This window comes from Pseudoliparis swirei, chromosome 13, assembly GCF_029220125.1.
Source record: "Pseudoliparis swirei isolate HS2019 ecotype Mariana Trench chromosome 13, NWPU_hadal_v1, whole genome shotgun sequence".
NCBI classification, from domain to species: Eukaryota; Metazoa; Chordata; class Actinopteri; order Perciformes; family Liparidae; genus Pseudoliparis; species Pseudoliparis swirei.
The window spans coordinates 9,958,551-9,983,821 of record NC_079400.1 but is presented as its reverse complement, the minus strand read 5'-3'; the positions used below and the strand labels follow the sequence as shown (position 1 = coordinate 9,983,821).

At 45.5% G+C, this 25,271-nt stretch overlaps 4 protein-coding genes across 38 annotated transcripts in view; 2 read left to right on the top strand and 2 right to left on the bottom strand.

The window, feature by feature from the left end:
* Nucleotides 1-676: 676 nt before the first annotated feature.
* Nucleotides 677-3,196, bottom strand: g6pc1a.1 (glucose-6-phosphatase catalytic subunit 1a, tandem duplicate 1). Its single transcript, XM_056429835.1, has 5 exons — nt 2,569-3,196; nt 2,368-2,477; nt 1,628-1,733; nt 1,424-1,539; nt 677-1,263 (listed from the first exon to the last, which is right to left on the bottom strand). Exons 1-5 carry the CDS (start codon nt 2,784-2,786, stop codon nt 755-757), a joined length of 1,059 nt encoding a protein of 352 aa, XP_056285810.1. The 5' UTR covers nt 2,787-3,196; the 3' UTR covers nt 677-754.
* A 312-nt stretch (nt 3,197-3,508) lies between these two features.
* g6pc1a.2 (glucose-6-phosphatase catalytic subunit 1a, tandem duplicate 2) lies at nt 3,509-7,042 on the top strand. The gene is made up of 5 exons (XM_056429833.1): nt 3,509-4,061; nt 4,166-4,275; nt 5,225-5,345; nt 5,628-5,743; nt 6,131-7,042. Exons 1-5 carry the CDS (start codon nt 3,673-3,675, stop codon nt 6,631-6,633), a joined length of 1,239 nt encoding a protein of 412 aa, XP_056285808.1. The 5' UTR covers nt 3,509-3,672; the 3' UTR covers nt 6,634-7,042.
* A 2,067-nt stretch (nt 7,043-9,109) lies between these two features.
* On the top strand, nt 9,110-13,086 carry LOC130203544 (gastrula zinc finger protein XlCGF57.1-like). Of its 2 annotated transcripts, none has more exons than XM_056429832.1 (3): nt 9,110-9,279; nt 10,234-10,368; nt 10,794-13,086. In XM_056429832.1, exons 1-3 carry the CDS (start codon nt 9,177-9,179, stop codon nt 12,356-12,358), a joined length of 1,803 nt encoding a protein of 600 aa, XP_056285807.1. In that variant the 5' UTR covers nt 9,110-9,176; the 3' UTR covers nt 12,359-13,086. The 2 variants fall into 2 exon arrangements, with proteins under 2 accessions (XP_056285807.1, XP_056285806.1); XM_056429831.1 differs by having other exon boundaries at nt 10,234-10,425.
* A 109-nt stretch (nt 13,087-13,195) lies between these two features.
* LOC130203540 (ankyrin-3-like) overlaps nt 13,196-25,271 on the bottom strand; it is a 137,614-nt gene continuing 125,538 nt past the window's right edge. For 25 of the 34 annotated variants that reach the window (XM_056429792.1, XM_056429793.1, XM_056429799.1 and 22 more), the window contains 9 exons: nt 24,942-25,073; nt 24,647-24,790; nt 18,426-19,119; nt 18,139-18,310; nt 17,798-17,881; nt 16,360-16,443; nt 15,871-16,104; nt 15,071-15,140; nt 13,196-14,662 (listed from right to left, as the gene is read on the bottom strand). In XM_056429792.1, coding sequence (XP_056285767.1) covers nt 15,093-15,140; nt 15,871-16,104; nt 16,360-16,443; nt 17,798-17,881; nt 18,139-18,310; nt 18,426-19,119; nt 24,647-24,790; nt 24,942-25,073 — 1,592 coding nt within the window. In that variant the 3' untranslated portion in view covers nt 13,196-14,662; nt 15,071-15,092. Of the gene's footprint in view, nt 14,663-15,070; nt 15,141-15,870; nt 16,105-16,359; nt 16,444-17,797; nt 17,882-18,138; nt 18,311-18,425; nt 21,447-24,635; nt 24,791-24,941; nt 25,074-25,271 lie in introns of those variants that run through there. The other 9 variants (XM_056429805.1, XM_056429803.1, XM_056429816.1 and 6 more) reach the window with 9 other exon arrangements.

Here is a 25,271-nt window from a genome sequence, read left to right as displayed (position 1 = left end):
AAATAAATAGATCTTCACAGAAAGAAAGCAAGTGGTTATAAAAACTGTTTTAAATTCTCCATTATTTGTACACCATTGGAAAAAAGCACTTTTGTGTTCTTAGTTTTGTATAAAAATCGAGCCTGTAATGTGACCGAAAGGCCAAATAATGATACAAATAAACAACCACAGTTTGATTCCCAGAGATTTATTGCTAACACTTTCATATCAAGTGTGGCGGCCCCTGTTAGCTTAGCTTAGCATAAAAGACTGCATTTAAAGGGAGAGAGGGGCAACAGCTGCTTTGGCTTTGTTCAAAAGTGACAATAGTTACACGTTTTGTTCATCAAGATAATCTTCACTCATTAACATCACTTTTTAATGACTTTTGAAGCGTGAACACAATCAGGAGAAGAAAGACGCTAACGTTAGCGGCTAGAAAGGAACTCGAGCGACGTCACATGACGCCGAAGCTGAAGGAGGGCTAGTTTTTTAGTGCGGATGCTTTGTTGTCTCCTTTATACTCTTTTAAGAAGCATAAAAGCTTTTAGATTCACCATAGGGGTGTTTACTTCACGTATTCTATGTCGTAGTCCAAAATGTTGAAATGTCTTCATCTTGTGTTAACCTCTCATTTCAGACAGCGAACAAAAAGACCCGTTGACTTTGAAAGGAGGGAACAGGAAGTGCAAACACGTCGACTCTTTTCCAATTTATTAACACGGAGAAAATTTCAATAATAATTGACTCGAAACTATACAAGCTGGACATGAAATCACAAGTTCTTGTCTTCTCTCTTTCCATGGCAAATCCAGCCGAGCGCCCGGGGAACCAGCGCGGTCGGGACTAAAAGCGCAACAGCGCTTTTACCAAAAGATAGGAAATAGAAAGTCCTGAGATCTCCGGGAGAAAACGTCCATCCGTCCAACAGCTGAAGCAGAAACAAGGAGACAACGATACATCCCGCCTTGAAGCCGGTGCTGGCTTCCTTCTTCTCGGCCTCGGAGCAGAGGGGCGAGTGCAGGCCCAGGCCCAGGCCCAGCAGGGTGCCCATGTTGCGCAAGAGGCTGGCGAAGGGCGTGGAGTCCAGGTGGACCCACTCGGCCCTCACGCACCACCTCTGGGCTTTGTCCAGAGTCCACAGCAGGTCCACGCCCAGCGCCTTGAGGACGAGGTAGAAGCCCACGGTGATAGAGGTCAAGAGGAGCGTCGTGTAGAAGTACTTCCTCATGCTGGCGCTGTAGATCCACTTCTCCTTTGACACGACCTCAGCGACAAACACACCTGACACAGAGAACAGGTCAGACAGAGGAGCTCCAGGACAGCATTCAGGTGAGTGATGGTTTTTACTGCGTGCACCACTAAACACCTGCTACCAGAGCCACATGCACACCATACATATACACAAAATGTATAAATCTTGCCGTATTTGGGTCAGACTCACCTGTAATGGCTCCAGCAACGACCTGGTGTGGGAAGTGGGCAGCCATGTACGCCCTGGACATGCAGACCAGCAGCTGCACCAGGCCCATGAGCCCCCACAGGCCGAGCTGCAAGAACCTGTCGCAGAGGGAATGACAACATGACAAGTTCCATTTTTAATGTTTCATATATGTAGAGGTGAATGTTTAATTTTCCACGTACTCACCTGTAGAGTAACGGAGGGCATCGCTTCTCTGTCGCAATAGCGAGGAGCGCCGTCACCATCACGTACCAGACCGCGGCGGCCCCCATCGCGTGACCTGAAGGGCTTCCTGCAACACACTCACACTTCAAATCTCAGGCTTTGTATTGCTTTTCATTAGGTTTGATTTTATGCAACGGCTTTAGTACATATACACAGTATTTATTACTTTTTTACCCTTCTTGTTTTCCTGTTTTACAAAGAACCATTAATTCAGTGTGGCATTAATCAATTATTTTTTTCTTTTTCTTTATAACTTAATTTTATTATTTTCTCCGTCTTCTCTCCATTTTTGTCTCCTTTTCGTCTTTTTGTTAAATCAATTAAAATGGCATTTTATTAGTTTGAAAGGTGCCGTATAAATAGATAGAAGTTGATTGATTGATTGATTGTCTCATCAATATTTTCGTCTGAAATGTAGTGGAGTAAAAAAAAGATAATGATAACTGTGTGCAGGACTTTAGTAAATGGACTTTCCATCGTTCTATAAATACAAATCAAAAATACAATCACTTAAGCGGAGACATTGTGCAATACAAAACAAACAAATTAAAAGATACACATCTCTACAAAACGCCCAACATACAGGAGTTTAAAACCTTAATTTCATTCATAGGAAGCCACGAGCCCACGATGGAAATGATCGAACCGGATCATCTGACCAATCAGCATGTGATCCACTGCAGGTCCACCATGAACTGTACCTGGTCCAGTCTCACATGTGATGGGAAACTGCTGCAGAGCCGGGGCCGTTCCTGCTCCATAAAACCGGGTCTCATGAACCCACCAGTACGGCCGCTTCCCGAACAGAACCCTGCACCGGAAACACCAAGAAAACTCAAACAACAACAACAACAACAACAACAACAGAAACTCTTCTCATTGCACTCGGATGTCCGTTTTACCATTTCAGGACCAAGTTGAGCCAGTCGCCGAGGACGGACACCCAGATGAGCCGGAGCGCCGTGTCCCTGCGCAGGTGGAACCAGATCGGGAAGAAGAAATAGAACGTGGTGTGCAGGTCGGCCACCGTGGACGCCAGGCTGAACAGGCCCTGGTACCGGCTGTACGTGGCCTGCAGATGGACCGCCAGCTCGACCCCCCAGCTGTGCAGGAGATCCATGATGTCACAAACCTCTGCCTGAGGGGGATTCGCCAAATCTGGCTCCTCTTCTGGTCGTTTAGGCCGCTGCCGGGCTCTCCCAGGCCAGGCAGTCCCCTCCTGTCCAGCCTCTGTGTGATCCCCGTCGGACTTTACTCAAGGCTAGCGTACTTGTTTGCCTTTGGGACGTTGCAGACGGGTTCCTTAACCTTTACACCCTTCGAGGTCCCCCCCGAGCCAAAAATCCATCATCACAGAAATCAGCTGCCGCCCCCTTTTGACGGATCGCAGATTCTTCTTCTTGTTTTATTATTATTCAAATGCTCGATACTCAAGCTTGTGAAATCCGATGATCTTGGCCCTCAATTAATATCTAACTCATGTCCCACGGAGGGAGTGTGGAGTCGTGTGTGTCTTCCCACTCGGGGCGACGGATGACATCGTGACCCTCAAAACCAGATCAAATATGAGCTCATCCAATGGGGGGAGGGTGGAGAGGGGGGGGGGGCACTGCAGACAATCTGCTCCTTCTGTTTTATTAGTGGCTCCTCAGCTTCAGTCCCAATCCAATAATGTAATCATTGATGTCCTTACGTTGTTACATAATGGATTACACCACCGAATCAACAAAAAGAAAAACACAATTACATAACTCATGAATTATTACTCAAGTGGCTGCACGATTAAGAAAGAGGGGACATTAAAAGAAAGAGAGAGAGGTTGTGGTTGATGATTAAAAATATTTTTTGGTGCAGTTTCCGTGAAATGTTATTGAGCAAACATTCTGGTTTGCCGGCCGACTGCCAGGGACAAAGACGCCGATTCACGTCTTGTTTTTTTCCTGACTATATTTCCTAAATGTTTGTGTGACAACCCGCCCAAACTCCCCTGACTCCCGGCATTTTTTATGGCACATGTACAAGGTCCAAAGCTCAGCGTGAGCATGCGTTTGGGTGGTGGGTCCCTCTGGTGTATAAAACCAACCAGCTGTGTCACTGATAGCAGCACTCTTGTTTTCTTGTCACATAGCACCAGGCGGAGATTTCTCTCTCTCTCTCTCTCAAAGATGGACGCCCTCATGGACGCCATGCAGGGTTTCGGGGTGAGCACCACCCGCTACCTGCAGACCAACTACCCGGACGCCCGGGGCCTGTTCCTCTGGGTGTCCTGGGCGACGGACCTCAGGAACACCTTCTTCATCTTCTTCCCGCTTTGGTTCCACCTGCGCTCCTCAGTGGGCATCAAGCTCATCTGGGTGGCCGTGATCGGAGACTGGCTCAACCTGGTGTTCAAATGGTGAGTGAGTGAGTCGGAAGTCCTTTTGAACTGTGGGAAGTGTCCTCGACCTTTTAAAAAAAGAAAAGAAGAAAGACAACTGAATGCGTGTTTCTGTCCTTCAGGATTCTGTTCGGGGAGAGGCCGTACTGGTGGGTCCACGAGACGGACCACTATGCCGATGCAGACCGGCCTCACATCGAGCAGTACCCAATGACCTGTGAGACCGGCCCAGGTGAGACCTGTCACTCTACCCCCCCCCCCCCCCCCCCCCCCCCGGGGCTGAGATGCTGTTGACTGCGGTGACTTGATGAGACGCACGTGAACCACCTCCAGCTGCAGGTGTCAGGATGAGCTGCTCCACGCGGCTTAATATCCTGCGTTAGAGAACATGGAGCAGCTCTGTTTGGAATGCAGCCGCTTTATCAGACACAGGTTTGATCTTCAATCAGCGGTGGAAGATGCACTCAACACCTTAAGTCCAAGAACCAGGACAACAATGTAAATAGTCAAAAGTTAAAATCCTGCTTTTAAAAATATAGATGCATAGGTGTTATCATCAAGTCTCCAAAGTCAAAGTACTTAAATAAGTGTCTATGATATTATTAGTTTGTTCATATGCAGTACTCTGGAACAGTTATAATGGTCAAATACAATATTTAGTTTTAAGTACTTTATATACATTCAGGTAGTTTGGAAGGAGGAACAGACAAAACTCTTCTGCTATTCAAATTGATTCATAATATTTTTGGGACCGTCCGAGAGGTTTAGAGGGGAACAAGACATTTTGGTATTTGGTGTGACTTCTTCGAATTCATACCCACACACACACACACACACACACACACACACACACACACACACCTGAAACCAACTAGATGGTTTTTCTGCACAGGTTTTTTTTTTATTGCTCATAATATGTTCATAAATGTAAAATCTACATTTGAGAAGTAACTTGTAACTACAGCTGTCAAAGTTATGTTGTGGAGTTTTTTCCTTCTGAAATGAGTAGCAAATAGAAGTACTAGGTATAAGGACCTCATACTTTAACCTCTATCTCTAATAGTAGTAACTTTAAAATGAGTTAAAATGTAAAAAGCTATTATGAATGAACCATGCAGTCATCAATCCAGCCACTGATATCTATGTGTGTGTGTGTGTGTGTGTGTGTGTGTGTTGTCCAGGCAGCCCCTCCGGCCACGCTATGGGAGCCGCCGGTGTCTACTACACTCTGGTGACCTCCATCCTCGCCATCGTGACCAGCAAGAAGAAATATGGAGGCAAGAAATCCCCCGACAGGGACTGGTGAGTGCATGTTTTCTTTCCCCTCGGAGCTTATCACCGCAAACACACTATCTGCTCAGAGCGGTCGATCATTGACTCCTGAGAACTGTTGCTTTGGAGAACAAAAAAGGGGGGAGATTGTGAGTGAGTTGTTTTGACGCCCGGCCAGCCCGGAGATCTCCTGACGAGTTCAGAATAACTCTAAATTGTTATATTGCTTTAAAAGGGCCGGGACGATTTTAATCAGCTGCATCTTCAGTTGTGATAAATAACATAATAAAAGTTGCTTTCGGTTGTTGGCAGGTATCTGAAGGCGGTTTTGTGGACCCTGTTTTGGGGAGTCCAGGTGTGCGTCTGTCTCTCCAGGGTCTTCATCGCCGCCCACTTCCCCCACCAGGTTGTTGCTGGCGTCATCTCAGGTCAGTCTGAAGGTCATCTTAACATCTCCATTCAGAAAGATTGTCAAGAAGTTGTCCTCTGCAGGGATGTTATTGAATATTATTATTGTTTTTTTAAATTTTTAGAAACATTGTCACATTTTGGTCAAACAATCAAATTATTTGTTTATTATTAATTATTTAAAATAGAATAAATTCAAATAGAATACACAGAAAACACATACACATTTAATACAAATGATGACATTCATCTGCACACTTAACTAATTTAATTTACACGCATAAACATCGATAAAATCTCGCCGTATTTGTGACAATGATGTGACATTGCGTCATCATTGACAACGTACTCCATCTAGTTCATTCCTCAGTTTCTTCCCTGATATTGAACGTGTGGATGCATTGCAGGGATGATCGTGGGCGAAGCCTTCAACAGAACTCAGTGGATCTACAGCGCCAGCATGAGGAAGTACTTCTACACGACGCTCCTCTTGACCTCCTTCGCCGTGGGCTTCTACCTCGTCCTCAAGGCGCTGGGCGTGGACCTGCTGTGGACTCTGGACAAAGCCCAGAGGTGGTGCGTGAGGGCCGAGTGGGTCCACCTGGACTCCACGCCCTTCGCCAGCCTCTTGCGCAACATGGGCACCCTATTCGGCCTGGGCCTGGGCCTGCACTCGCCCCTCTACACCGAGACCAAGAGGAGCGGCGGCGCGGCGGTCAGAGTCGGCTGCGTGGTCTGCTCCCTGGTGCTGATGCACCTTTTCGACTCCTTCAAGCCGCCCACGCACACCGCCGCCCTCTTCTACCTGCTGTCCTTCTGCAAGAGCGCCACCGTGCCGCTGGTCGTCGTCAGCATCGTGCCGTACTGCGTAAACGGCGCTCTGAGGCTGCAGAGAAAGAAGGGAGCGTGAGCTTGGACTATTTACGGACGACTGGCGGGAGAAGGTCTGGAAGAGATACCGACACCGCGTGTCCTCTGGTTGCGTTCATACGTCCAGCTGAGAGGAAACAAAGAAAAAGGCTTTTGAGATGGGGAACTGTCACTGGTGTGACTGGGACACTGACCTGTGTGAGCACGGCCCAGGATGCCCGGCGGCACTTCCAGAGACCAATTATTAAATTAATAATATGTAATATATATACAGAGTCCTGAAAAAGGGCCAACGATGAACACATGCAGCTCCTCTGTTAAACCTCAGACAATAACAAGTCACTCATAGCTCTCAGGTGGTATTAGTAATGTATTTTAAAATGTTATAGAAAGTATTTTTGAAAATGTTTTGAATATTTTTAATAAAAAAGAAATCTTGAGAAAATGTATTTGTTGACTTGGTTCATATTTTACTGACCTGGTGACATTACGATTAGGATCTTTTATGAGAAAGGTACTTTCAGGTATAAACCTACTCCAATGCAAGTAAAAGCACAGCATTAAAACGTTTTTTAAAGTGTTCTATATATATATATATATATTGGGTAGTATAATCTATAACAATGCATTATATTAGTAACTGATCAGGTAAATGAAGTGGTAATATACATACAATAATATCCTCCAAAAATACTATTAAAAATAAATAAGTATAGCACATAATGGGTAATGTAATACTAATAACTGTAGTATAAGTTCAGCAGACATGGGAAATACTCCTCCATACCTCAAATCTTTCCACCAGTGAACATATTAATAAACACTGAATGCAATAACTATTTGACCTGCAATCATAATACCTTCAAACTCTACTGAGACAATGAATGCAACAAGGATTCAGTTTGAATTCACTAAAACAACAACAACAACAACAACAACTTTGTTTTGATCTCAAGAGGAGCCACATTATTTTCTCACTTGTTGACTGACTTGATTTCTGTTCCCTGTCAACAAGTGAAAACGTGTCAATTTAACAGAAATACACCCTCCCCCCACACACACACACACACACACACACACACACACACACACACACACACACACACACACACACACACACACACACACACACACACGCACGTATGCATCCACATGATCCCCTTCCCAAAACCCCCAATGTCCCGTTCAGTCTGTCAAAACTCGAGAATATAAAGATGCAAAAGCAGCCGGAGATATGAATCATTAACTGTACGCCGGCCTTTAGCCTGACAGTCCGTGATGACACAGATACACACGTCACGCCTGGAGATGATGGTGGCAGGTGAACATTCAATATTTGTCTTTTTGTGTTTTGCAGAATACACACACACACACACACACACAAACACACACGATACTCAACGATGCACAAGTTTCATGTAACAAACAGTGACACGATAATTTTGTGTGTGTTTGATAATGCAAAAAATATTGCAGATATTAACATGTTGCATCATTATCGCTGCAGGTATGATGTGTAATTCACAGTCAGTTCTGGTCCTGGTTCTGGTCCTAGTTCTGGTTCTGGTTCTAGTCTTGGTTCTGGTTCTAGTTTTGGTCCTGGTCTTGGTTCTGGCCTCCCTTCCAGGCCGGAGGAGGAGCTGCCGTTAAAAGTTCTTAATGGCACCTTTAAGTCATCAAAGTGAAGTGAAAGGTAGATTATTGGCTTCGGCAATGTGGTGAAGTAAAAGAATAAAGTTGCATAAAATGAAAATACTCAAGAAAAGTACAAGTATATTTTTACTCAAATACTCTAAATATACTTATTTGAGTTTTTCCACTTTCTGCTACTTCCCACTTCTACTCCAGGTTTTTGAGGTAATTATTGTACTTTTCTACTGCACCACATACATTTGACACCTTTTAGATTCAGATTGATAATACCAACAACATATAATCAATAAATCAGAATCAGAATCAGAAGTGTTTACTGCCCGGTAATTTGAACATACATGGAATTTGATCAAATAAAACAATACAAAATATAATAAAAACAACAAACACAGTGCAATAATAGATAATAATGATGTTTTGTTATAAATGCAGATTACACTTTATTGATCCCTTGGTGAATTTCACAAGCTACCCAGCAGTATGTAAAGTACTGACTATCAGCTCGACCTTTACCAGCTGCAATAATAAAGTGATGAACACATTATGCATCACCAATTATTATCCAGAAATATAGTGTTTATATTATTCTGAAATGGCCATTCTTTGTTATGAGTGCTTTTAATCTTGATACTTTGAGGACGCCAATACTTTTGTACTTTTACGTAAGTACAATTTCTTTACAACGTTGTATATTACCTTTATCCGCCACTGCTGGGACATTGCACGTTGTAATACCATGTAAGAACAGCAGGTGGCGGTGTTTACCATCAATTATCAGCTTCTTTATTTTAAGTACACGAAGAAGAGGAACCCGGAAGTACTACGGCTCGCTAGCGCCCACATCACTGGTGTTGCCGGTGAAGTGGCTTCTGGTGTGGCTGAAGCCACGAAGATGCTCCCGGGTTCAAGAGACGCTTCTGCCGGTCCACGATGTCCAAGCTGCGGGCGGTGAAGTCGCTGGTGGCCGAGAGGCTGGCGGCCGCTGCGGAGGAGATCTCCAGCGCGGTGGAGAAGAAGCTGCAGCTCACCTCAGGTGTGGAAACACGAGACACTCTTGAAATAAATACCTGCTTCGATGAGAGAAGTCAACACCTGCTTTTATAAGATGAATACGTTTCCTTTAGTTAGTTAAGTGCGACACTTTCATGCAAATGTCAGCTCCTTTCTGTTGTGGCGGAAGTGCTCTTGAGTTTGTAATGAAGTAAAAGTAGCAAGACCCGGTGTAAAGTACTCTGTTTCTTGTACAAGTGCTGCAGTCAAAAGTTTGTACTCACGACATTTTACAAAAGTAATTTTGCATTATAATACATAATATAAAATTACACATATGCAGATTAGACTACCATAATTTATTTGTGGATTATATTTAATGTTATTAATCTGAATCAGTAACGCAACTCTTTATTTAGAGATGCATGTTGTCTCCTCGAAATGTAATGTACAAGTATTCAAAAATGTGTACTTGATTAAATTAGCCTAACCGTGCTTAAGTATTTCCATGGTATGCTTCTTTATATGTTTGCTCCAGTATTTTACTTGTTTTTTTACTCTTACAGCTATTTCTTAACATAAGATGATTATTCAATAATCAGGGCGTAACAATAAGTAATGTTCTTTTCACCACGACGAATGAAAAAATACATATAATAATAATATAATATTTAATACAATAATTTGTTTTATATATTTAGGACCAAGTAAATCTACTTAGATTTCTGACCCACTTGTCCAATCAGGCAATATATTTATGTATTTCTTATTTCTAAAATGAGTCATTGATGAATGCTTTTATTTTTGGAACTTTAAGTATAGTTTGATGGTGACATTTCTGTAAGTTTGTACTGGTCTAAGAAAGTCTTAAAATCATTATTTTTAGATAGTATAAATAACACCATTGCCTTTTAAAATAATGCACAGATGTCACCCAGTAAAAACTTTTTCATCCATTTTCCAATTGTACCCGTTTTCTTCGTCCCTTCTTCTGCAGACATGACGCCTGAGCAGCAGAGGGCGGCTGTGCACCAGCGTCTGTCGGTGGTTGCCGACGAGATCTTCAGGATTCTGGAGAAAATGTTTAGCGAATACGAGGCAGACGTCTCCGGTTCCCTCGAGGAGAACGAAGGTAAACGGCAGCCGACGAGCGTCACGTTGAAAACGGAGACATATGTTTACAGAGCAGGTACATAATATGTTTAATAAAGGTTATAAAGCAGGAACTAGTCATTGATTTTGTTTCCTGTCGATAACATTTACCTTGTTGTCATTTTATGAATCGTAGATGAAGTGAAATTGATTAAATTACCAGCAGATGTCCCTGCTATGCAGGTATTTAGATATCATATATAATTTGATATTTGTAGGCAAAATCAGACAAAAGAAATATATTTATTGAATCACTCAGTTTGATCTTTGGTGAATTTATGGTGCACCTTTAAAAAAAAAAACGGTCCAATGCTCACGAGGATTCAGATAACTGCAAAATAAAGTTGTTTTTTTTGCATTGTTTCTTCTAATTTTCAGTGTGTTTCTCTTCCATTTTGTCTTCAGGCGGACCGCCGCTCTCTCCGGCGATCTGTGAAGAGGACGAAGAGGACAAAGAAGACGAAGAGGACGCTTCCTCTGGCAAGAGCGGGAGCCCCAGTCGGGTCCAGAGAACATCGGCTCTGCCTCGGAGTAAAGACGCGTCTACGGAGGCCGACTGTGCGCCGATCCACGGCCAACCGTCGCACCTTCACCGAACACGGAGAGCAGAATCGGTGATGGGGACGTTGGCGCCTAGCGACCACGACGTTCCCTCGTCCAACGATTCGGAACCTGCGAGTGAAGACGACGACGACGACGAGACGAACGGGAAACGTCTCAAATCGAACAAAAGCAGAACATTCGAGAGACGCGGTGACGGCGAGGATTATTGCGAAATGTGCGGAAGGTCTTTCCTCCAAAGTGCCGCTGGGAAGAAACTCCCAAAACAGGAACGTAAAATGTCCGCAACAACCAAGATCCAAGCGACGGGACGGAGTTGTTGCCGCGTGTGCGGAAAGTTGTTCCGCTACAAACGCTCGTTTCTGAAACACGTCCTGGCGCACGAACAGACCTCCGATCTGTGCGGCGCCTGCGGGAAACACCTGGACGCCGACGAGAGCCTGAAGGTGCACCTGCAGACCCACGGCGAAGAGAACCGCTGCCGGGATCCGGCGGGGGACGGGCGGTCCGAGGCGGAGGGCTCCGACGGCGAGAGTCCAGCGGGGGACGAGGAGTGGAGGCACGGCGACGGAAGCGACGGAGGCAGCGACGCCAGCGACGCGCCGTGTTCCCGAAAGTCCAAAACTGAAGGAGCGACCGAACCCAGAGGCGCCGGCCATCCGGGCCCCGCGGATCCGACGCCTCTGAAACACCGCTGCCGAGTCTGCGGCAAGTTCTTCTGCTACCGAGCCTCCTTCCTGAAGCACGTGCAGGAAGACGAGGCCGACGCGGACCTCTGCGGCGTGTGCGGGAAGCGCTTCGACTCCGAGGACGGCCTGCGGCGCCACCTGCAGGCGTACGCGCGGACCGACGACTGCGAGGTCTGCGGCAAACACTTCGACGGCCGCAAGCAGCTGGAGATGCACAAGCGCACGCACACGGGCGAGAAGCCGTACGTCTGCAGCGTCTGCGGCAAAGCGTTCGCCCAGAGCGGGAACCTGGCGGGCCACATGCGGGCGCACACGGGCGAGCGGCCCTACGCCTGCAGCGTGTGCGGCCAGAGCTTCGGCTTCAAGGAGTACATGACGGCGCACATGCGCATCCACACGGGCGAGAAGCCGTTCCTCTGCAGCGTCTGCGGGAAGGGCTTCCGGCAGCGGGGCACCCTGAAGACGCACACCATGATCCACACGGGCGAGTCGGCGCACCGCTGCGCCGTGTGCGGCAAGAAGTTCTCCAAGAGCGGCGCGCTGAAGATCCACATGCGGTCGCACACGGGCGAGAAGCCCTACCTGTGCACCGTGTGCGGCAAGAGCTTCACGGCCAGCGGCTCGCTCGCCAAGCACACGGGCGCCCACGAGGGCGCCAGGGGGGGGGAGCTGAGGAGGAGGCGCGCTCGGGCTCACGACGGCGACGCCGCGCGGCTTTAACGTCCGGCGAGGGACGTTTGGAGGATTCTCTCCTCGATGAATTTATCGACGGGGGAAATTGTCAACGTATTTTGTTTTGTTTGTTGTTGCTTTATTTAGTTTGCTTGTCAAGATGAAATGCGGATGTGTTGCCCGGTTTCAGCGTCTCAGTGGGAGCTGTGTCTATTTTCTGTGTTTATTAGTGACGAACAGGACAGACGTCAATTTGGTTTTAGGACAATTTCATTTTTCACTATTTTCTGACATTTGTTGTTTTACACATTGTTATTTATTATGATGGTCTCTTCAAGTTTTATTTAATTTCATATAAGTCTGTTACATGTTTAGCGGCCTCTGTACTTAATGTTCTACGTGGTGCCGATGTCCAGGACACTTCTAACTGAGTCTTAAAACATCTGAAATGTGATGCAACACTCCAATACGATTACTTTTTTTTCTAAATACTATACTAAGGTACCTTTTTACAACATATTATACATTCAGACTTTTTTAAGGATTTTATTGAACAAACTTTTTCATGAAACCTCAAATTATATACTATAATTAAAAAATGTTTACATTAGAATTTCATGATTTTTTTTTTTTTACATTTCACTGAGTTGATGGGATGTTTTTGTGACGTACGATTCAACGATCATTTCATGACTTTCAACCCATTATGAAATGTTTAAGATATCTTTGACAGGCTGTGACTCAAGTAAAGGATCTACATTCCTCCTCTTCAGATATGAGTTGTAATGTGTTTCTTCGAAGGCTTCACTTCTCCAGTTCAGCTGCAAATTGGGAGAATACAGAAAATACACATTGTACGATGTGATAAGAACATAAACTCAGACGTTCAGTTTGAACACAGTTTATTTTTCTGTTTAAATAATTGCTTGGATCATCCAGTGTAGGCTATGTTGGTTTGTCATACATGTTGGTACCAGAGTCAACAATGGATGCTTGGGGTGTTGTATGAAAAAGACAAATGAAAGGAAATGAAAATACACACAAGCTCAGTTTTCTTTTAACAATGTGCATTCAATACTGTGATTTTTAAAAACCGTTAATAAAAAGAACAACATTTGGATAATGGGGCTAAAAAAGAGATTCCCTGTTCTTATGTAATTAGAACCTGTTAAAGAAGATAAGTCATCAAAACCGTCAAAAATAAAAGTACCGGTACCCCTTATTTTAAGAATTACAGCAGATCTTAAAGCTTAAACTTCTAGTTCGCGTTAAGGGCTTACAGATAGACGTTTGCATTTGATGACACACACACAAACAAGGCTGCTAGCAGTTAGGAGACAACACAATGTTCCCGTCTGCCGGTCAGTAACTTCCTGTGTGTGTTTGAAACTTAAAAACAGATATAGATGACAGAAGTATGAGTTATTATGATTACAAAGGGAAAGAAGTACCATCTCTCTCCTAATTGTATTACAGTGCTTTTTTTTTTTTTTCAATCCAGAAGAAAAGGGAAAACGTTAAAAAAAATAAAGTGACGTCACATGCAGCAAAATATTATCTCTCTGAAGACAAAAGTTCCCACGGACGAGAGCGGAAGTAGAGGTCGGCGTCAAAGAAACGTCCGTTTAAAATCAAGCAGTTATTATTATTATGTTGTTGTTGTTCTTCGTTTCCCATTCGCATTCAGCTTTTGTTTTTGTTGTTCCTTTTACTTCTGATGTCCGAGAGCATGTCAGGCGGCACCTCGAGGCTCCAGCCGGTCGACCTCGCCGAGACAAACGTGCTGAATCCGCAAAGCTGGAACTCAAATCAGTGCATCAACTATCTGTGAAGCTACGGATTAATTTGTTCTTGTGTGTGTGTGTGATTTTGTTTTAAAGATTTTTTGTTTTTATACAGTGTCATTTATATACAAACCCAAAAAAAAGAAGAGGGGGGAAAAAAAGAGAAAATCACCCATTTAATATATTTCATTAAAATTTTTTTTTAAACAACCACATGGTGCGCCCCCGATACTTTGGGAGGCGAGTGACTCGCACGTCTTTCCTCGTTTGTGCCGTTCTTTGGTCACACAGGCGCCCTTTTTATTAATTATTCGTACTCGTGGAAGATGAGAAAGCGCCGGCTCACGTCCACCACGCTCCCTTCAGTCGGGCGCTGCGCTCCAACGTCGAGTGAGTTTTGGTGACATGCTCATGCGAAATCAAAGAAAAGTCGTTTTGGTGGAAACCATGCGTTTTGTAAGAGCTCCAGACGAGATGCTGTTAGTTTTTTAGAGGGCAGATGGACGAAGGCCTCCAGTCCTGTTGCTCCTCCCAGGGCGTGTTTGTGTGTCGGCGGGCGTCAGCGGACCTAAAGGGTTCAAAGATCACAGCAGGAATTAAAATATGGGGGATTGATGCTGTAAATGCTTCAGTGAGAAATATCAGATTATTTAGAGCTGTAAAGAGTGAAATAATCGATCATTTCATTGACTTTGAGCAAAACATCCAGCTTCTCAAATGAGAAGACTAAATGCTCGTCTTTGTTTTAAATAATCCTAAATTAATATCTTTGGGTGACAAAATAGGCTATTAGGAACTCTGTTAATAGTAAATGTTACTTCTTTTACTATTTTCTGACTTTTTGTACACAAAACAAACCAAAGAAAATTGACAAACTAATCAATAATGAAAAAAAGGGAATAGTTGGAATAGGCATGCTAGCAGTTTCCCTCCGCTCCCATTCTTTATGCTAAGCTAAGCCCCCTGGTGGTCGTACCTGGTGGTGCAGAGCTCTGCTGTTATGACTGACTCTTCTTCCCTTGCTTCTTGTTGCCGTTGGCTCCCGGCTTCAAAAAGACAGAGAAAACTCAAAGTTAGCTCAGGATGAACGAGTTAATGATAAGGAAGTTAACCGTGGAGGAGACCACCGGCCGCATGCTGCAGGAGAGAAGAGAGGGTTAGAACGACTCCTTAAATCACACATGCGCCATCTTTCTATATTAGTTGAAAGGTTATGTTAGTCATTCTCATGTCGACACACAGCTCGACTGATACACTCCAGAGGACACACACACAGCACCACCACTGTTGGGACGTTGCTCCTCAACCCACTGAACCCCATTAGGATCATCATAACGGCTCAGATTAATGCCGTTAATGCAAATTAATGTGCATTTCCATTCCTTAACCGTTAAAAACGTGAATATAATAAGTCCATAAACGTCCGATTCTCCCGTCGGGTTTCGATTGATTACACAAAGCCGGCTTCATTTAAAGGGCGCCAGTGAAAATCAAAACTTTTACGTTAAAAAACAAAGTAGAAAACACGATGGAAATGTGGCACTCGTGTTTGTTTCGTGTAAATAATAAAACATTTTCCATCCCAGCTCAGCATAAAAACCCAGAATTTACAGCGCCTGAAAACAATGGATGGAAAGTTTAATTTGAGGGATTGGACCGACCGGCCTCATGAACCCAACGCTACACCCTCGCCCCCCCCGAGGTCACGCGGCACGCGTCATGCAGAGCGAGAGGCGGCAGCAGCTCGGCGCTCAGAGCTTTGTTGTTTACGCCAACCTCAGATTTTTCGCCGGACTTCTCCGCCTTGTTGCCCTGTCGGGAGCGCTTGCCCCTCTTCTTGCCCTTCCCCCCCGGGGCTCCTGCTGAAGAAGCACCAGCACCACCAGCACCACCAGCACCACCAGCACCACCACCACCACCAGCACAAGCAGCAGATCCGTCTTTAACAGTTTTGCCTTCATTTTCCCTCCTTTCCTCTGCCTTTCCCCGCCGCACCACCTTTCTGATCACCTGTGGGGGGGGGGGGGGGGGGGCAGAACATGTCAGGGGGCTGGTGGAGGAGGTGGAGGAGGTGTGTGTGTGCATTACTGTGTTACTGTACGGTGTAGAAATGTGTGTTCGTGCATCCGTGTGTCTGACTGTCGGTGGTTTTTAAAAAACTATTTTGGAATATTAATGTGGAAACACTGGTCTCCATCTGTTTGTGTGTGTGTGTGTGTGCTGTAGGATGAAGATGCGATGACGGAGGAGGGTGAGGATGGTTACTTTTCTGGTGACCAGATTCCCGTCTTCATCTGTGAACTGCTCCTCCGTCACAGACTCACCAGGAATGTTCTTGGCCTCCTGACCCTGAGGCGAAGGGATGAAGGGATGAAGGGTTAAAGGTTGAGTTCAAGGGTGGATGGAGGAGGAGGAGGAGGGGGGGGGGGGTATCTGTAAGACTGTTATTCATCGTGTTATTTGGAAAAAAACGAGACAGACGTCTGCCACAGCCGACGGCGTTTCCTGCTGTGCAGTTTCATTATTACCAATTCTCAAAAAGATAATTTTTTTTGTTGAATGATCCTCGACCGTCTGTGAAGCACGAAACACTAAACACGAAACACGACGTCTCAGAGCTCCAATGATATGAAATTATTTTTTCTCCAGCGTATTATTAGATTTTTAACTGATGTCTCAACTCGTTCATGAAGCTCCGGAGCACAGACCGTGCAGAGAAATGTTTTAAATGCATGTCAAATCATTTTAATTAAACAATATACTGCGCTGCAAAAAAAAGCCGACAACCTCCAGCAGATGTGTCCAGAGTGTGAAAAACAAAAAAAAGCTGCAAACCCTTAAACGCAGATGACTTTTTTCTCCTTCAATTTCAGAATCGTGAATACAAACAGCACTGAATATGAATATGAGCCAAAAACACAGCAACCAGGAAGCAGCTGGTCCCCAACGAGCAGTGAGGAGCACTTCATGCTATTGCCAGGCCACACACACACACACACACCCACACCCACACACACACACACACTTCCATCCGAGGAATTGACGCAGCTAAAAGACCTCAAATGATGGAAAATATATATTTATATGAATTTTTTTTCAAATGTTTGGGAATATTTGACTCTATTTATTGTTTTTTATTGTTACGAATATTTCTTAGACATTTAAAAAAAGGATTTTACAAGTATAATTCACTAATTTCTTCCTTAAATTTTATGGGAAAATATATTGTATATATGTATATATATATATATTTTGTATAACTTTTGTGTACTTTTTTGTCCAATCTCTTTTTTAAAATGTTTTGGTAATTTTTCATTTTGGTTAAATCTTTCCATCATTTCACTAATACTTACTAACACTGTCTCTTCTGTTCCTGATTGATTCAGGTCTGAATAATCTGCTTCCTTTGCACTTTTTCTATCTACACTCTTCCACCTCAAGCCGAAAAGTGATATTTTTTTACTTTTAACTTTACACTCAGATTTCTTTATGTGCAAATTGAAAACAAACAGTGGGAACCGTTCTCTTTCTGAGAAACACAAACGCACCCAGAAACATACTTTCAATCTGTAAAACACAAGCGCACACCAGCACAGCTCAACTTCACAATCTCTTTTTTGCGGCATCGCTGTGACTCTTCTTCACACACTTGCAGTCTGAAAGCTTGATGCAGGTCCACTCTGCCTCCAGGGGGCGTACACACCTTGAGGATGACCCGTCTGCGGTACACCCTGGTGGTGACTGTGGTCTCCTCATCGGAGCTGGACTCGGGGGCTCTAACGCTCTCCTGACGAAGGCAGCCGGCAGCATTGGGACATGAATCCCGTGTGTGTGTGTGTGTGTGTGTGTGTAGGAAGCTTCCAATTAAGACTTTGTAGAAAGTTAAAACATACTTTCCCGCTTCAATTAAATGCGGAACAAGAAAACAACAACATGTCATCCCCTTTTCAAGGCCACAGACATAACAATGTGTTTGTGCATGAATTTCAACAAGATAAAAACAAGGGAATGAGTCACACATTTGCCTGAAAGAGCGACTCTCACCTGGACTTTGTGCTGGGACCTTTCCCCGGCCTCCTGGCGGCCTCGGCTCGGTCCCGCTGTGCTGCTGTCCTCCTGAGGTCTCGTCCTCTTGGCCTCCTTCTCTTCGCTCGCTGCGTGGTCGTGACCTCCGTTGTGTCTGTCGGCCTCCGGCGAGTCCGCCAGGCTGTCGGGGCTGCAGGGGAGGGAGGCGGAGCGCTCAGGAAACGACCAGATTGACAGCAGCTTGAGGCGTGGAGATACGCGTGAACAAGAGTCAATCTGAATAAACACGCGGATCTGTAGCCTACCTGCCCTCCTCGGTGCCGGGGCTGTGGCCGCTGGCGCCCGACGTCTCGCATCTCCAGTCTGGAACTGAACACACGTCTTTCTCTGCTTGATGCAGTTGTTGGAGGATCGCATTCATCCTCTCCTCTGTCATCTCCTCGTCCTCCGAGCCTCCCTCCTGCTTTATGTCATCCAGCAGGCTCTGCAGCCTCTCCGCAGTCATCTCCTCCTCTTCTTCCTCTTCTTCTCCTTCCCGCCGCCCGGTGTCTGAGGCAGCATCTTCTCCCTGACGCTCCAAACCAACGCCTTGCCCTGCGCTCGTTTCCTTCTCTAAGGCCTCGGCACGCTCGTCTGTTCCCTTCCCTAGCTGCTCTACCGCCCGTCTGTCGTTATCCGGCCTCTCAGAATAATCCAGCCCCGTCTCTTCCTCCTTAGGCATCCCTCTTTCTCCGGCGATCAGGGTTGTGTCTTCGGCCCCAGCCATGGGGGGCTGCGGGGCCCTGAAGGCGGGGCCGGGGGCGACGGTGGGGGGGTCGCTGCTGGAGGTGCTGGTGGTCTGAGTGAGGGAGAGGTCGCTAGGTCTAGTGAGCGGGACCTTGCTAGGGGAGTCTGCGCTCGCATCGGCCTCGCTAAAGAAGTCGTCTGAGCGAAGCGGGGTGGGGGGCTGGTAGTTCAGCTCTGTGGGGGTTCGCAGCTCCAGATCTATAGTGTCGTATCCTGGGTGGATGGCAGGAGTAAAGGATTAGAGGGTGAGGGGATCGAAAGGGGGAGGGAGAGACACAAACAAGGGAGGAAAGGAGGGAGGGAAGGGTGGGTTGAGTGGTGGAGGTGATGAAATGAGAAACACTTGTCACATCTAGCGGTAGTTCAGGAGTCACACAGGTGGGACCCCGGCTCGCTTCACAGCGGCGGTTTGGTTTGCTGCGAACGCAACGGCGACTTATTCTGACCCGATGAAGCTGAACTCACACGTCAAGCAGACAGAAAAGCGTCATCATTGGTTTGAGGTCGTGTTTGTGTCCAACAGATGAATGGAAGTCCAATATTCACTCTTCTTTAACCACGTCTTTGTTCTCTCACAACTTAACACATCCACGAGTTGCTCGGTCCGCCAATCATTTAGAATTTTCTTTTCTCCCTTTTGGCCTCCACCAACTCCTGAGAAGATACTTTAGCCATGAGGTTTAACTTTTCACAGACGTCTGGCAGCAGGTCAAAATATCGGAGGAACACTACAGTGTGCAGTGTCGAGTGATTCCTCTACGTCACAGTCTGCAGCCACACGGTCAACAAAGTGGAGTAATCGTCAGATAAAAAGACAAATATTTCCCTCGTGAGTTGTTGGAGACCAAAAACGGAGCCAGAAGACAGTGAACATCGGACCTTCACGAGCAAAGTGACCAGAAACACGACTCCAGAAGAATCAGAATGTTGCTTCTCATTTGCTCGACGTGTAAATAAGCAACGTCTTGATAAAACATTTGCCGTGTCAGCATTTTTTTGTTTTTTTCCGCAGATCTTGTGCTGCCCCAAAGTGGCCCGTGTTAAAGAACGAATGCCGCTTTAGGGATTCTCCTTGTTCAACAAACGCGCGGGGGCTCCTGAGTGACGGCTGGACCAGCGATGCCGAGTAGACACACGACCACGGGATGGAGACAGAGAAACCAAAAGCGCCAAAGACGGAATATAAAAAGATAGAAAACATGTCACAATGACTGTTTGTTGAACATTTGACGTGAACATTCAGTCACACGAATGTCACAAAGTTCCTCAGGGACTGTCGCAGTTTAAAAACTTTTTGTAAAAGCACTTCAGACTCCGCCTCAGACGGTGGAGTAAAATAAGGGTCGGGCCTTTAAAAACAAGCTGAATAATCAAGAACGACGTAAGAGCTCAATGTGAGAGGGTGAATGTGGGCCAGTTAGTTTGTGTTGGTGTCAACAAAAAGCAGAGAGGAGCTTCTAAATGTAGACTTCAGGAACAGAACGATCGAGCCTGAAGTACGGAGGGACACCAGGAGGGAGGGGGGAGGGAGGAGGGGAGACGGGAAGTAAAGGGGGAGGAGGAGAGTGATGCTTTAGGGGAGGAGAAGGGGAACAATGGGGTGAGGGAGAAGGAAAGGGAGAGGATGAAGGAGAATACCGGGGGGAGATGTGGAGGAGGAGAGGTGGCACATGTTAAAGAGGGAGAGGGGGGAGGGGAGGGAAAAGGAGGGGAAAGGGGGATGTGAACTGCAGACGGTGGCAGGGGAGGAGGAGATGGGAAGGTGGGAGGGGAAGGTAGATGAGGGAGGAGGCGAGGAAGAGGAGGTGAAGGTAGATGAGGGAGGAGGGGACAAAGAAGAGACGAAGGTAGATGAGGGAGGAGGAGACGAAGAAGAGACTAAGGTAGATGAGGGAAGAGGCGAAGAAGAGGAGGTGAAGAAGAGACTAAGGTAGATGAGGGAAGAGGCGAGGAGGTGAAGGTAGATGAGGGACGAGGAGACGAAGAAGTGGCGAAGGTAGATGAGGGCGGAGGCAAGGAAGAGGAGGTGAAGGTAGATGAGGGCCGAGGAGACGAAGAAGAGGCAAAGGTAGATGAGGGAGGAGGCAAGGAAGAGGAGGTGAAGGTAGATGAGGGACGAGGAGACGAAGAAGAGGTGAAGGTAGATGAGGGAGGAGGGGACAAAGAAGAGGTGAAGGTAGATGAGGGAAGAAGCGAGGAGTTGAAGGTAGATGAGGGAGGAGGAGACGAAGAAGAGGTGAAGGTAGATGAGGGAAGAGGCGAGGAGGTGAAGGTAGATGAGGGAAGAGCAGACGAAGAGGAGGTGAAGGTAGATGAGGGAAGAGGAGACGAAGAGGAGGTGACGGTAGATGAGGGAGGAGGGGACAAAGAAGAGACTAAGGTAGATGAGGGAAGAGGCGAGGAGGTGAAGGTAGATGAGGGAGGAGGCAAGGAAAAGGAGGTGAAGGTAGATAAGGGAGGGGGAGGACAGAGAGGAGCGACTTGCTGGGGCGTTTGAGGACACGGGGGTAAGGTAGGAGACCTGAGAGGCTCTGGAGCGACTGAAGTGAAGAACGTTCACACGAGACAAAAGAAAAGAAACGTCATGAAAAGACGAACAGCAGATCCAACAGATCGGAGAAAGTGACGTGAACTTGTGATCGATGAGGACTGAATGCTGGAGACGTGCTGCACGCCGGACTCACGGGGTCGTTATCGCAGCGAGGAGAGGCGAGGAGAGCGAACAGCAGAAGCATCTTTTCCAACAGAGCGGGCTGTGGTCTTTTTGCATTTTGGGATCTACGAGCTCTAAAGTTTATCGAGTTAAGAACGGAGAAGAAGCGGGACGGGAACTGGGAACGCCGAGTTTGTAGCAAGTTTGTCACGGCACCAAAGTTCCCCAGAAATACCACAAGCTCTTATTTTTGGCCAGCCTCCAAACAGCTACTAACTGATTGTGTGTATGTGTGTGTATATATATTATAATATAATATCTAATTAGTTTAACAGAAAGTTATACAATGTCACAAAATAAATGTTTAATGTAACTTAGAAAAAGATTTTTTAAATAATGGTTTTGTATAAAAAATATTATATACATATATAAATATATATATATAAATACATATATATATAAATAAATACATAAATATATATATAAATATATATATTTATATTTAGCGTTCTCTGTAGTGTGGGACAATATTTAACATCATCAATAAATTCATGAATCAATTTAACTGATTTAAAGATGTTAAAATAAAAAATAAAACCTAAATCAGACCTACTATGTATAACGTGTGTGATTGCATAACCTAAACCTCTTCTATTCCCAGAGATAACACCAGCGGGACATTGGTGTGCTTGTTGAAAGTGCATTAATGTGCTGATGCTACATAAAGCGTGTGAGAGCAGCAGAGGCTCAGAGAGAGGACCCTCGCTCCCTACGTGACCCCCCGTGGACCGCTGGGAGTCCGATGCTCTTCCAGTCGTACTTTAGTGGGCCAGAGCTGGGAAGCAGAAGCTACGATGAGATCCAGAAGCTGCTGAAGTCGCCGGTTAGTGGCGGTTAGCGCGGACAAGGGGAATCTGCCCAAGGAGTGAGTCGCTGAGAAGCAGAAGAAGAGGAGAGAGGAGGCGAGAGGCAGTCTGCTGCTCTCAAAGCAGGAGCAGGGGAGAAGCTGGGAGGCTCGGGGGGGAGATGACAGAGACAGTACAGCTAACAGCAGTGACACAGAAGCAGAGTTATATATACACGGCACACTTTGAAAAAAAGGCGTTTCATTTTCAACCTATCTCGTGTTGAAAAGGCTCCGCCCCTTTGAGGAGTGTCCGACGTGTATTGTTGTAAGCCAACAACACCGGGCAGCAGGCAGCCTCTCACACAAAGCCGCGGGGTAGCCATGCATGTTTTATAAAATATTTTTTTTACACAATCTGTTAAATGTCGGTTTCATGTTAAATCATCTTTGCAGAAAGATCCGAAGCTTTTAAAGCAAAGGTAGCACGGATCATTGTGTTCAGATGACTTTCAGAAACCTAATCAGAGAGATCGGCAATGAGGTCCATTTCAGAAGTTTGTGTTGTGCTCTTTATTCCCTCGTTTCCATGACGACAAAGGAACAATGATGGAAACATGTGCAGTTGTGCTCTGATGATGGGACGCACATACGGGCCTCATGGCAGTGGTGGAGGAAGTATTCACATTTTATAATCGAGTAAAAGTAGATAAAATATAAATACTCCATTATAAGTTTTAAGTCCTGCATTGTAATGGAGAAATATAGACGGCATGGGGAAGTAAGTTAGTACTCATTATGTCCCCGTCACTATTATTATATTATAATGTAAACTATATACTGATGCATTTACATGTAAGAAGCCATTCTTTCAGTTGGTTATTTACAGTTGATTCAAGTTAAATATCATGTCGTAAAATGACTGGTAGCGAGCTGTCAGATACATGTAGGGAGGTGAAAAGTACAATATTTTTGTTTGAAATGTGAAACAGTGAAATATGAATATACTCAAATAAAGTGCCTAAGTACTGCAATGGGGTGTGCGGTCCCAATTAAAGCTGAAGAGAGTTTGTGCGAATATTTGAACGAACGCACTGTTGATTGTCAGGCTGCATTGTGGGTAATGTAGGCCAAGAAAGAGGATGCAGGGAAGAAAAAATAAATACCCTTCTGCATTGAATGAGTTAGAGCATGTTGTTTGAGTGCAGGGCTCCTTTAAGCCAATGAACACACTTGCTGCACATGCTCAGTCACAGGCAGTTACAGCCCTTCCTGCCTTCTTAGCCCCCTTCAATGAAGATTTCACTCAGTTGTGTTATGCATCTAACTTTCAGAGAGATAAAAGGCCAATTGCTGTATCTCTCAACTCTCTGTAACAAAAGGCAAATCTACGTTCTGAAATGAACCTCATTGGGTCAGTCAGTCAGAGAATACTGGCAGCTGCCACATTTAATTGTCATTTAAGAGGAGAGAGAGAAAGTTAGAAAGAGAGAAAGACTTGCCATGCTGCTTAAAGCAAGCATGCAGTTATTTTAAATTGGTGGTTAATTGTGTTTTTCTGCGTTAAGTAATAAAGCATACGACAGAAATTGACGAAAGAAGATTTGGTGGGTTATCGGTTAAACTTCTTGTAGCATACACATAAACATAACTATCGTTAAACCAAATGGTGAACCACTGCCCTGACCCGTCTGAACACAATGTGCTTCATTCATAATCTCATCGTCAGGATTATCGACTCATTCGTCAGACGGGGCGCAGACACAAGCTCGTTGGCGGCTCACATTTGCTTGAGGATCATGCTTAAGAAAGCTTACAAAAAAACAGACAAACAAACTAAAGTCTCATGCACCCAAAATGGTACAGATGTTTTCTAGAAAACTATGTTAATTATCACCCAAAAATCTATCACTTGCCATTAACGTTCCAATGACTGAGAGCTGCAAATTAAGTGCATCGCCCAGTGTTGGAGAACTAACAAGCCGACTCGGGCGACTGCTCAAAGAGGACGACTCTAATGCTATCACCACCTGGAGGTCCATTGAGCTCAATGGACCTGCGCAGCATGAATTCATTTTGGTTAAACTCTAATGAGCTTCCATTATTTGGTCAAACCTGATTGGTTCTGGTATTTGTTGACACAGTCAGGTCTGACTATCTGGCTGAGAGAGGAGGTGAAGAGGGGTGAAGGGATAGACTGAGAGATAGACTTAAGAGTTCAGCTAGGGTGGGCTACACTTTACCATCGGACTGATCCGGGAATACTGCGTTATCATCGGCAAAGCAGCGTGTGCCTGAAATGTTACCGTAGTCAAATATGGGCCCTTCCAGCAAAGTCACAATATCCAACCGATTGATCTTAGTCAGCATCGCAGTTAAAGCATCCGCTAGAGGAAAAAGAGAGAGAGAGAGAAAGAGAGAGAGATATTGCATTTACAGCCTCGACACGTCACTTCCATTGATTCATTGTTTTCATAAGCTAGCAGCTGAAATATGTATTCCTACACACACACACACACACACACACACACAGCTTACTTGTGGCATTTTTACCATCCCTGTGCACCCATTTCTTTAGGAGCATGAAGCACTGTGCTGTCAGGGAATTGGGGTTCTCCACTCTGATAAAGTTGATCTCATCCACAGAGAATTCCAGCTCCCTGGCCAGCTCTGAAACGACAAGAAAGGCCAAAACCATGACGACGCAGACATGTCAACAGAATACATATTTCAAAAAGGGAAGTGAGGGCACAACCACAGCTCCACGAAAGCAGAACCTGGAGAACACAGTCGGAGGTCTGATTGACGAGCGTCTGCCTGACTCATCACACGTGGTGCAAACAGATCGCTGCCGCAAAGATTAACATG

What these genes read in the sequence shown, in the direction of transcription:
- g6pc1a.1 (XM_056429835.1), bottom strand. Translation starts at nt 2,786, where the DNA reads ATGGATCTCCTGCACAGCTGGGGGGTCGAGCTGGCGGTCCATCTGCAG. An exon ending in CTCAACTTGGTCCTGAAATG is followed by an intron (nt 2,478 to 2,568) that starts GTAAAACGGACA and finishes TTTCCGGTGCAG; the next exon opens with GGTTCTGTTCGGGAAGCGGC. An exon ending in CGTTGCTGGAGCCATTACAG is followed by an intron (nt 1,264 to 1,423) that starts GTGAGTCTGACC and finishes TCTCTGTGTCAG; the next exon opens with GTGTGTTTGTCGCTGAGGTC.
- g6pc1a.2 (XM_056429833.1), top strand. Translation starts at nt 3,673, where the DNA reads ATGGCACATGTACAAGGTCCAAAGCTCAGCGTGAGCATGCGTTTGGGT. An exon ending in CTCAACCTGGTGTTCAAATG is followed by an intron (nt 4,062 to 4,165) that starts GTGAGTGAGTGA and finishes TCTGTCCTTCAG; the next exon opens with GATTCTGTTCGGGGAGAGGC. An exon ending in AAATCCCCCGACAGGGACTG is followed by an intron (nt 5,346 to 5,627) that starts GTGAGTGCATGT and finishes GGTTGTTGGCAG; the next exon opens with GTATCTGAAGGCGGTTTTGT.
- LOC130203544 (XM_056429831.1), top strand. Translation starts at nt 9,177, where the DNA reads ATGTCCAAGCTGCGGGCGGTGAAGTCGCTGGTGGCCGAGAGGCTGGCG. An exon ending in GAAGCTGCAGCTCACCTCAG is followed by an intron (nt 9,280 to 10,233) that starts GTGTGGAAACAC and finishes CTTCTTCTGCAG; the next exon opens with ACATGACGCCTGAGCAGCAG. An exon ending in GACATATGTTTACAGAGCAG is followed by an intron (nt 10,426 to 10,793) that starts GTACATAATATG and finishes TTTTGTCTTCAG; the next exon opens with GCGGACCGCCGCTCTCTCCG.